We start from the raw sequence: 12,142 nt of genomic DNA, 5'->3' as shown, positions 1-12,142 counted from the left end.
CTGTAGCCTCTGACAATGTTTTTCACTATAGAACATAGAACAGTACAGCACAGAACAGGCCCTTCGGCCCACGATGTTGTGCCGAGCTTTATCTGAAACCAAGATCAAGCTATCCCACTCCCTATCATCCTGGTGTGCTCCATGTGCCTATCCAATAACCGCTTAAATGTTCCTAAAGTGTCTGACTCCACTATCAATGCAGGCAGTCCATTCCACACCCCAACCACTCTCTGCGTAAAGAACCTACCTCTGATATCCTTCCTGTATCTCCCACCACGAACCCTATAGTTATGCCCCCTTGTAATAGCTCCATCCACCCGAGGAAATAGTCTTTGAACGTTCACTCTATCTATCCCCTTCATCATTTTATAAACCTCTATTAAGTCTCCCCTCAGCCTCTTCCGCTCCAGAGAGAACAGCCCTAGCTCCCGCAACCTTTCCTCATAAGACCTACCCTCCAAACCAGGCAGCAACCTATCTGCAAGTCCAGCCATTTTTGTGTCGTCCGCAAACTTACTCATCACCCCAGTTACACCTTCTTCCAGATCGTTGATATAAATCACAAACAGCAGAGGTCCCAATACAGAGCCCTGCGGAACACCACTCGTCACAGGCATCCAGCCGGAAAAAGACCCTTCCACTACCACCCTCTGTCTTCTGTGACCAAGCCAGTTCTCCACCCATCTAGCCACCTCCCCCTTTATCCCATGAGATCCAACCTTTTGCACCAACCTACCATGAGGGACTTTGTCAAACGCTTTACTAAAGTCCATATAGACGTCATCCACGGCTCTTCCCTCATCAACCATTCTAGTCACTTCTTCAAAAAACTCCACCAGGTTAGTGAGGCATGACCTCCCTCTCACAAAACCATGCTGACTATCGTTAATGAGTTTATTCCTTTCTAAATGCACATACATCCTATCTCTAAGAATCCTCTCCAACAACTTCCCTACCACGGACGTCAAGCTCACCGGCCTATAATTTCCCGGGTTATCCTTCCTACCCTTCTTAAATAACGGGACCACATTAGCTATCCTCCAATCCTCTGGGACCTCACCTGTGTCCAGTGACGAGACAAAGATTTGCATCAGAGGCCCATTGAACCCCCTGACCATCAAACACAACAAATCTCAACAGGCTTATTTGAGAGAAGGAACTGGTTTGTGTGAGGCTCAGATGTTGGGAACAAGAAGTAGTAAACATGGGTGTCAGGCAAGATAGAAACACCTTGAGCACATAGCAACCTGTGATAATTAAACTCTGCTTTTCCCAACACCTTCCGGGAGAAAGCTGACCTCGACTTGGAATCTTTCCACAGTGATAAACATAGTCAAAATCCTGGAAAAGTAATTAAGATATCCCGACACTTCATCACTCGACTGCTTCATAGGCACTTCCAATTTAAGTTTGTGCTGAATAAAAATGGAAATTTCAGAGTCAAGCACATTTTAAAAAGTATTCATTTAACAGATGGGGGAGTCACTGGCTCGGTGAGCAATTATTTCCCATCCCTAATTTTGCTTGAAAAGGTGATGGTGAGCTGCCTTCTTAAACTGCTGCATGTGGTGTAGGTACACCCACAGTGCTGTTAGGGAAGGAGCTCCAGGATTTTGACCCAACGATAATGAAAGAACCATTGCTGTATTTCCAAGTCACAATGGTGAGTGGTTTGGAGAGGAATTTCCAAATAGGAGGCTTCCCAGGTGTCTGCTGACATTGTCATTCAAGGTGGTACCAGTCGTGTGTTTGGAAGGTGCTGCCTAAGGAACCTTAGTTAGTTGCTGCAGAGCATCTTGCTGATGGTATATACGGCTGCCACTGTGCGTCAGTGATGGAGGAAGTGAATATTTATGGTAGGGGTAGCAATCAAATGGGCTGCTTTGCCCTGGATGGTGTTGAGCTTCTTGGGTGTTGTTGGAGCTGCACTCATCCAGGCAAATGGAGAGTATTCCATCACACCCCTGACTTGTGCCTTGTAGGTGGTGGACAGGCTTTGGGGAGAAAGGAGGTGAGTTGCTTACCACAGTGTTCCCAGCCTCTGACCAGCTCTAGTAGCCATAGTATTTATATGGCTAGTCCAGTTCATTTTCTGGTCAATGGCAACTCCCAGGATGTTGATAGTGGGGGATTTAGCATGGTAATGCCATTGAATGCCAAAGGGCAGTGGTTAGAGTTTATCTTGTTGAAAATGGTCATTGCCTGGCACAAGTGTGGTGTTTATGCTGTTTGGTATACAAGTAATCCCATGTTGTAGCTTCACCAGTCTGACATCTCATATTTAGGTATGACTGGTGTTGCTCCTGGCATGCCCTCCTGTACTTTTCATTGAACCAGGGATTGGAGCTAATGGTAGAATTTCCATTTAAAATAAAACATTGTGTTTTCCTTTATGGAACCATAGAATCTTAGAAAGTTAACTGCACACGAAGAGGCCACTTGCCCCATTGTGTCGGTCAGAGATCAGCCATCCAGCCTAATCCCACTTTCCAGTGTTTGGTCAGTAATTCTGAAGTTTGTGGAACTTCAGGTCCATATTTTCCATGGGAACTATCTTGGTGAGTGCCGTGTCAGACAGAGCTACCAGTTATGCAGTTGCCATTGCATCTTTTTCTCAGACCAAGGTTCCCTTGAATGGGATTCCTACCCTCAGCGACATGGTTTGTGGTGACGGAGGCAACCAGCCATTGGCTGGTGGTGGAATCTTCCAGTCCCGTCGCTGTGAATGGGGTTGGATGGGGGTCACTGTCAGTGGGACTGGAAGTTCCCACAAGTGGGAATGGTTGGAAAATCCCATCCCTTGATTGAAATATATTTGTAGGAACATTGACCAGAACCAATTTAGATTTATAAAGACAAATTCATATTTTTTAGGAGAAATTGTTTTCCACAGGAAGTATTTTCTCAGTTAACATGAAAACCAAGCCCATTAATAAGTTCTCGAACTGGAGAGAAACAGTTGCAGCATTATCCTGGAGAACTGAGATGTGTTAGATCACCCAGTGAGAACAAATCTGCTCTGATGATGTATGTGGTAGTTTCAGCTTTGGGTGTCTCTCATTCGGATATGTGGAGACTCTTACTCATCCTGAATAGTGATCTTCTTGCTTCAACCCTGGTTCTAAAGCTCAGTGCCAGCCAGAACTGACAGATTGAAGTGTTTGAATGAAATGACTGTCGGGAATACTATGTAAAACTAAGAAAATGATGATCCCGTGCAATGTAATGAGGACTGACCAAATATGTCAATTGGGTGGGTCTTAAGATTGGACATAATGCAAGAGTTGAGGGAAGGAAGCCACTCCCAGTTGATTTAGTCTGAAAGGATTGAGGAGGATTAGACTGAGTTACTGTTAATCTGTTAATCCTAGTAAAGCAGCAGATAATTAACTCAGTGAAATACACAACAGTCCACTGGAGCTCCCGCTGCTTTTAGACCTGTTTATTCTGGAGAGAATGCTATTGTGGTTCCAGTGTGTTCCCAAAAGGCATTGTTGACATCATAACTCCTGTCGCTAGGAAAATAATGAATCTACTGACACCACAGAAAGGGGTTTTCTCTGCCTCATCATTAAGGTTTTACACGTTGATTCAGATTTCATCAGGTCAGGATTCACTTCCTAGGGAAAAGGGTTTATGATTTCCTCGGAATGCTGGCCAATGCAATTTCCAGTGTGGCATTTCAAATTCACAACCCAAATTAACTTAAAAAAAAATAATCATCCCAACCTCCCACCAATTAAAGTAGTTAAAACGGAATTGACAAAAAGTGAATGACATCATGAACACAGAGTTACTGCCCAATCTTGCTTTCTACTTTAATTCACCACATTGTGGAAGTGAAGTCAATGTGAAGTATCTAATGTGCAGTCGCTATTGCTTTTCAGCAGAAAGTTAACTGCTTTAAGGCGATTCCTATCTCGAGCTCTTTGATAAATATTTCAGGATTATGTATCATAGGATTTTACTCAAATAATTCTTGGAGAAATTATGCAAATTCTTTATCAATGTCAGTTTGCAATTCTCCTTCTGAACCCAAAATTGGTTATATTTGAAGGTGATTGTGTGGTTTCAATACTGAGAAGGTGAGTTTCAATAGAGAAATGAGAAGTCAGTCAATCTTGTTCTACTGAACAACAAAGCATTTCCCTTCAGAGACAGCCAGTGATTTTGTGGAACTGTCTATTGTACATACTTTTATCACTGATATTGGATTGTTACTATGGTTACTGGCATAGCCTATCCATTCTCCTCATGTATGCCATCAATGTATGAAATTATCTGGGTGAAAATTACAATAAGCAACATTACCTCTAAAATGTTGTGTAAGATATGCAAAGCAATGGTTACTTTTACCAGGAACTTTATTCAAATGTTAAATGGACACACCAGTGATATGATGATTGATGTGTTTTTTTGCCAAAGGTTTGTCAGACTCCCTGTTTAAAGGTTTTTTTTCCTCTAGTCACCAACAGCATCCTCCAAACCCACGGCTTCTAACACCTAGAAACTCAAGGGCAGCAGATACCTGGGAACACCTCCACCTGTAAGTTCCCCTTCAAATCACTCACATCCTGACTTGGAAATATATCGCCATTCCCTCACTGTCGCTGGGTCAAAATCCTGGAGCTCCCTCCCTAACAGCACTGTGGGTGTACCTACACCATGCTGACTGCAGCGGTTCAAAATGGCAGCTCACCACCACCTTCTCGAGGGCAATTATTAATGGGCAATTTAAAACAAATGCTGGCTAGCCAGTGATGCCCACAGCGCATGAAATAATTCAAAAAAGAAACTTCCGTTTGGAGAACTAAGAGTGACTCCAGTCCCTGTTATGTTGGGAACCTATCCTTTAGGTGTTCAATATCCAATATTGGAAGTGCAGACATTTCCTCCAATTTATTATTGGGAAGACTGAGGTCATTGTTCTTGGTTCCCACTCTAAATTTCAGTTCTTAGCTCCGGTCTCCATCCCTCTCCCTGGCAACAGACTGAAATTAATCCATTTGTTCACAACCTGGGTGTTGGGGTCATCTTGACATTTGATCCCAAGATGAGCTTCTGACCTCATGTTTGTATCATCGTGAAGACCGCCTATTTCCACCTCCATAACATCGCCCAACTTTGCCTCTATCTCTTCACATAACACCATAAGACCATACGACCATACGACATAGAAGCAGAATCAGGCCATTTGGCCCATCAAGTCTGCTCTGCCATTCAATCATGCCTGATATTTTTCTCATCCCCATTCTACTGCCTTTTCCCCATAACCCCTGATCTCCTTATTAATCAAGAACCTTTCTATCTCTGTCTTAATGGCACTTAAACCCTGCTGAAACCCACATCTCTACCTTTTTTATACATTGGATCCTGGTTAGACAACCGCTTAATTTTAACATTATTATCCTTTTGTTCAAATCCTGCCATATTTGAGAGCACGAAAACTCTTTTAGCATGAAATGTTTAAGTGATAAACACTATTTGTACAACATCAAATATTCACTTTTGTATGAAAGGTACTTACACTGCCTGGTCTGGGATAGGGCACTTTACCCTCATAAGCTGCCCAGTGATATTCAGGCCCCTCCTTATGTGCAAAGGGTCCATTGAATGCTTCTCGGATAGCAGACATGTGATACACACATACAGCAAACCCTTGGAATACATTGCTGTAAAATACAGATTCAGACAAGTCACCACTGAGTGAGTTATTGCAACAGTTAGTCTTTCAATGTCAATTTACATCTGAAGACTTGCATTTATGTCATTGCCCTTCATGACGCTTGGATCTAAAGTACTTCACAGCCAATGACATGCTTCTGAAATGTGCTCACTGCTGTAATGTCAGAAACATGACAGTTAATTTGTACACAGCAAGATCCCATAAATGCAAATTTTTCGTAAGATGAATTTACGAGAAGAAGATTTCTCTGTTTTTATTTCTAAGTTATTTAGTTTGGGTGCTGCCTGATTGTCCACGTGGTTTTACAATTGCCTTATTATGCTGTTATAATAAATAAGTTTCTGCATGATATTCCTCTCACACTGAGTCTTCGGTGTTGGCTGGGCTAGAGGTGTAGGGATGTAGAGATGTAGAAGGAGGAACAACTCAAACAATCCCATATCCCTTTCTGCTGACTGACAATCGCAAGGATCTGACAGAAGCATGGGACTGGTTTGGCTGCCAATTCTCCACTGGGAGATATTCAAATTGGCTAACGTGAAGATTAGCTAAAGGGGAAGAATTAAATTAGGTGGACAGAGTGGTGAAGAAGGCATTCGGCATGCTTGGTTTCTTTGGTCAGAACATTGAATACAGGAGTTGCGACATCTTGTTGAAGTTGTACAAGACATTGGTAAGGCCACACTTGGAATACTGAGTACAGTTCTGGTCACCCCATTATAGAAGGGATATTATTAAACTAGAAAGAGTGCAGAAAAGATTTACTAGGATGCTACTGAGACTTGATGGTCTGAGTTATAAGGAGAGGCTGGATAGACTAGGACTTTTTTCTCTAGAGCGTAGGAGACTGAGGGAGACTTATAGAGGTCTATAAAATAATGAAGGGCATAGATCAGCGAGATAGTCAATATCTTTTCCCAAAAGTAGGGGAGTCTAAAACTAGAGGGCATAGGTTTAAGGTGAGAGGGGAGAAATACAAAAGTGTCCAGAGGGGCAATTTTCTCACACAGAGGGTGGTGAGTGTCTGGAACAAGCTGCCAGAGGTAGTAGTAGAGGCGGGCATAATTTTGTCTTTTAAAAAGCATTTGGACAGTTACTTGGGTAAGATGGTTATAGAGGGATATGGGCCAAATTTGGGCAAGTGGGACTAGCTTAGGGGTTTAAAGAAAAAGGGCGGCATGGACAAGTTGGGCCGAAGGGTCTGTTTCCATGCTGTAAACCTCTCTGACTCTATAACATTAAACATGGAATTAAGGTATGATTTATATTCAATGAATAACAAATCAAATGTGGATTTCTTTCCTTTGATTTCTTTTATTTTCTTGAAGCTACCAAAGACGTCAGACTTTAACTGTTAAAAAATGCTGCAAAAACAGGGATCAACTTATACATCAGGTTTCAGTGAGAAGTGCTGTTGTGGGTGTGGATGGGTGCCAGCTTTGTCCTTCACCATGTGGGGCCTGCTTTGTGTGGGCATGTCTTAAACCCCTGTACAAATTCACAGCACACGCCATGGCACTGGCTTGATCACCTACACCCCATTATAAAGTACTGGTAAGCAAGTTATGCAAAGGAGGAGGGTCGATTCAGGACCCAAAAGGTAATTTACACATGGTGGCTGGGGCCATGGCATTCGTCTTTATGAAGGAGGTCGATGCTACCCAGAATGTGACAGACGAGAAAACTCTGTCTAATAATCTTCTAGTTTTCTCTAGACTCATGGGAGATGCCAGAGAACTGGAGAATTGCAAATGTCACACCCTTGTTCAAAAAGGCTGTGAGGATAAGCCCAGCAATTACAGGCTAATTGGTTTAACATCAGTGGTGGGCAAACTTCTAGAAATAATTATTCTGAATAGAATTAGTAGTCACATGGAAAATGTGGATTCATAAAATAGAACCCTGCAGTGCAGAAGGAGGCCATTTGGCCCATCGGGTCTGCACCGACCACAATTCCACCCAGGCCCAATTCCCATAACCCCATGTATTTACCGTGCTAATCCCCCTGACACTATGGGCAATTTACCATGATGTGGAGATACCGGCATTGGACTGGGGTAAGCACAGTAAGAAGTCTCACAAAACCAGGTTAAAATCCAACAGGTTTATTTGGAGGTACAAGCCACAAGCTTTCAGAGTGCTGCCCCTTCATCAGGTGAGTGGGAGTTCTGTTCACAAACAGGGCATATAAAGACACAAATTCAATTTACAAAATAATGGTTGGAATGCGAGTCTTTACAGGTAATCAAGTCTTAAAGGTACAGACATTGTGAGTGGAGAGAGGGTTAAGCACAGGTTAAAGAGATGCGCATTGTCTCCAGACAGGACCGTTAGTGAGATTTTGCAAGTCCAGGCAAGTCGTGGGGGTTACAGATAGTGTGACATGAACTCAAGATCCCGGTTGAGGCCGTCCTCATGTGTGCGGAACTTGGCAATCAGGCTCTGCTCAGCGACTCTGCGTCGTCGTGTGTCGTGAAGGCTGCCTTGGAGAACGCTTACCCGAAGATCAGAGGCCGAATGCCCATGACCACTGAAGTGTTCCCCAACAGGAAGAGAACACTCTTGCCTGGTGATTGTCGAGTGGTGTTCATTCATCCTTTATCGTAGCGTCTGCATGGTTTCCCCAATGTACCATGCCTCGGGATATCCTTTCCTGCAACGTATCAGGTAGACAACGTTGGCCGAGTTGCAAGAGTATGTACCATGTACCTGGTGGATGGTGTTCTCACGTGAGATGATGGCATCCGTGTTGATGATCTGGCACGTCTTGCAGAGGTTGCTGTGACAGGGTTGTGTGGTGTCATGGTCACTGTTCTCCTGAAGGCTGTTTAGTTTGCAGCGGACAATGGTCTATTTGAGGTTGTGTGGTTGTTTGAAGGCAAGAAGTGGGGGTGTGGGGATGGTCTTGGCGAGATGTTCGTCTTCATCGATGACATGTTGAAGCTCCGGAGAAGATGTCGTAGTTTCTCTGCTCCTGGGAAGTACTGGACGACGAAGGGTACTCTGTCCGCCGTGTCCCGTGTTTGTCTTAGAACCATAGAACCATAGAAAATTACAGCTCAGAAACAGGCCTTTTGGCCCTTCTTGTCTGTGCCGAACCATTTTATGCCTAGTCCCACTGACCTGCACTTGGACCATATCCCTCCACACCCCTCTCATCCATGAACCCGTCCAAGTTTTTCTTAAATGTTAAAAGTGACCCTGCATTTACCACTTTATCTGGCAGCTCATTCCACACTCCCACCACTCTCTGCGTGAAGAAGCCCCCCCTAATATTCTCTTGAAACTTTCCTCCTTTCACCCTTAACCCATGTCCTCTGGTTTTTTTCTCCCCTAGCCTCAGCGGAAAAAGCCTGCTTGCATTCACTCTATCTATACCCATCAAAATCTTATACACCTCTATCAAATCTCCCCTCAATCTTCTACGCTCCAGGGAATAAAGTCTCAACCTATTCAATCTCTCTCTGCAACTCAGCTTCTCAAGTCCCGGCAACATCCTTGTGAACCTTCTCTGCACTCTTTCAATCTTATTTACATCCTTCCTGTAACTAGGTGACCAAAACTGTACACAATACTCCAAATTCGGCCTCACCAATACCTTATATAACCTTACCATAACACTCCAACTTTTATACTCGATACTCTGATTTATAAAGGCCAATGTACCAAAGGCACCCTTTACGACCTCGTCTTCTGAGGAGGTTGGTGCGGTTTTTCGCTGTGGCACATCGGAACTGTCGATCGATGAGTTGAGCGCCATATCCTGTTCTTATGAGGGCATCTTTCAGCGTCTGGAGGTGTCTGTTGCGATCTTCCTCATCTGAGCAGATCCTGTGTATATGGAGAGCTTGCCCGCAGGGGATGGCGATAGCATCGGTTGAAGGCCCTGTGCAGTGAAGAGGTCTTGTTCGAACCTGGGCATGAAGAGGTTGGCATATTGAGGTGCGAATTTGGTCCTATGGCCCCAATTTACTATGGCCAATCAACCTAATCCACACATCTTTGGACTGTGGGAGGAAAGCGGAGCACCCAGGGGAAATCCACGCAGATACGGGGAGAAATTGCAAACTCCCACAGACAGTGACCCACAGAATCGGACCCACGTCCCTGGCACTGTGAGGCAACAGTGATAACCATTGTGCCACCCACCTTGATTAGGAAAAGCCAGCATGGATTTCTAAAGAGGAAATCGTGTTTAACTAACTTGCTGGAGATTTGAGGGGGTAACAGGAAGTGTTGATGAGGGTAATGCTTTTGATGTGGACGTTTAGAAGGCATTCGGTACAGTTCTGCAGAATAGACTTGTGAGAAAATTTGTAGCTCATGGAATAAAAGAGGCAGTAGCAATTTGGATACAAAATTAGCTGAATAATAAGAAGCAGGAAATAATGGTCAATGGATATTTTTAAATCTGGAGAAAGGTTTGCTGTGCTGTTCTCCAGGGGTCAGTATTGGGACCTGTGTTTTTAACTGATATATATGACTGAGCTAGATCTTGGAGTGCAGGGGACCATTTCAAAGTTTGTGGATGACACAAAACTTGGAGGACAGTGTGGAACCTCAGAAGGACATAGACAATTTGGTGTAGTGGGCAGATAGGTGGCAGATGAAGATTAATGCAGAGAAGTGTGAGGTGACTGTGGTGAACCATAGTTGGTTACCACTATGAGTACTGAACCATAGATGGTCAGCACTATGGGTACTTGTAGATATGTTACTGTTGTCACTGTTGGGGTTAGGGTTGGGCTGTTCTACCTGTTGATATTGTTCTGTGGTACACTCCAGTTGGCTCCGCCTACCTGGAGGAGTATAAAGGTCACTGCACTGCCTGGTGATCCTTTAGTCTGGGATTGTATTGTATACAGTATGCTCCATTCTTGTTAGTAATAAAAGCCTTTATTTCCCGGGTACGATCCAGCCTCCCGAGTGATTTAATCGCGCATCAGTGATGCATTTTGATCAAAGAAGAACAAAGAAAAGTACAGCACAGGAACAGGTCCTTCGACTCTCCGAGCCTGTGCCAATCATGATGCCCAAACTAAATGAGAAAAACCTTCTGCCCTTACTCAGTCCGTATTCTTTAATTCCCTCCCTATTCATGTACCCATCCAGATGCCTATTAAATGTTGCTAATGTTCCTGCTTCCACCACCTCCTCTGGCAGCACGTTTCAAGCACCCACCACTCTCTGTGTGAAAAACATCCCTGCACATCTCCCTTAAACTTTCCCCCTCTCACCTTAAACCGGTGCACCCCTTGTAACTGACATTTACACCCTGGGAATAAACCTCTGACTATCCACCCTGTCTGTGCCTCTCATAATGTTGTAGACTTCTATCAGGTCTCCCCTCAGCCTCCGTCTTTACAGTGAAAACAATCCCAGTTTATTCAACCTCTCCTCATAGCCAACACCCTCGAGACCAGGCAACATCCTGGTGAACCTTCTATGATATGCACTCTCTCCAAAGCTTCTGTGTCCTTCTGGTCGTGTGGTGACCAAACTGCACACAATACTCCAAATGCAGCCTAACCAAGGTTTTATATCGCTGCAACATGACGTCCAAAGTCCTGCACTCAATGTCCGGGCTGATGAAGGCAAGTATGCCATTTGCCTTCTTAATCACCTTGGCCACCTGTGTTGCAACTTTTAGAGAACTGCGGACCTGCACGCCCAGATCCCTCTGTATGTTAATGTTCCTAAGAGTTCTGCCATTTACAGTATAATTCATACCTAAATTGGATCCTCCAAAATGCATCACCTCGCATTTGTTTGGATTAAACTCCATCTGCCATTCTGTGCCCAAGTCTCCAATCTATCTATACCCTGTTGTATCCTCTAATAACCCCTGGCACTATCAGCAACTCCACCAATTTGCAAACTTACTAATCAGATCACCCACATTTTCCTCCAGATCATTTATATATACTACAAACAACAGAGGTCCCAGCACTGATCCCTGTGGAACACTAGCTACAGATCTCCATTCTGAAAAACACTCTTCCACCGCTACTCTCTATCTTCTATAACCAAGCCTGTTCTGCATCCATCTCGCCAACCCACCCAGAATCCCATGTGATTTTAGCTTTTGCACCAGAAAACTTGGAGGACAGTGTGGAACCTCAAAAGTACATAGACAATTTGATGTAGAGAGCAGATAGATGGCAGATGAAGATTTTGGTAGGAAGCACATAGAGAGACGATAAAAAATAAAGGCTTAAATTCTTAAAAGTGTGCAGGAGCAGAGGGACTTGAATGTATGTGTGCATTGATCATTGAAGGTGGCAGGACAAGGTGGAGAGAGCAATTAATAAAGCATTTAATATCCTGGGCTTTATTAATAATAAATAATAATAAGTAATATTGGCCATGCTAAATTCTCCCTCAGTGTAGCTAAACAGGCGCTGGAGTGTGGCAACTAGGAGATTTTCACAGTGACTTCATTGCAGTGTTAATGTA

The 12,142-nt window shown here is 43.9% G+C and overlaps 1 protein-coding gene across 1 annotated transcript in view; it reads right to left on the bottom strand.

The window, feature by feature from the left end:
- The window catches only part of LOC144507516 (semaphorin-3E-like), a 335,905-nt gene that overhangs the window by 46,912 nt on the left and 276,851 nt on the right, over window positions 1-12,142 (bottom strand). The window contains exon 11 of the mRNA XM_078234643.1: window positions 5,528-5,672. Within this exon, the coding sequence (XP_078090769.1) occupies window positions 5,528-5,672 (145 nt within the window). The remainder of the gene's footprint in view (window positions 1-5,527; window positions 5,673-12,142) is intronic.

This window comes from Mustelus asterias, chromosome 19, assembly GCF_964213995.1.
Source record: "Mustelus asterias chromosome 19, sMusAst1.hap1.1, whole genome shotgun sequence".
Taxonomy (NCBI): domain Eukaryota; kingdom Metazoa; phylum Chordata; class Chondrichthyes; order Carcharhiniformes; family Triakidae; genus Mustelus; species Mustelus asterias.
The sequence above is the reverse complement of the archived record's forward strand: the minus strand, read 5'-3'. Positions and strand labels throughout refer to the sequence as shown.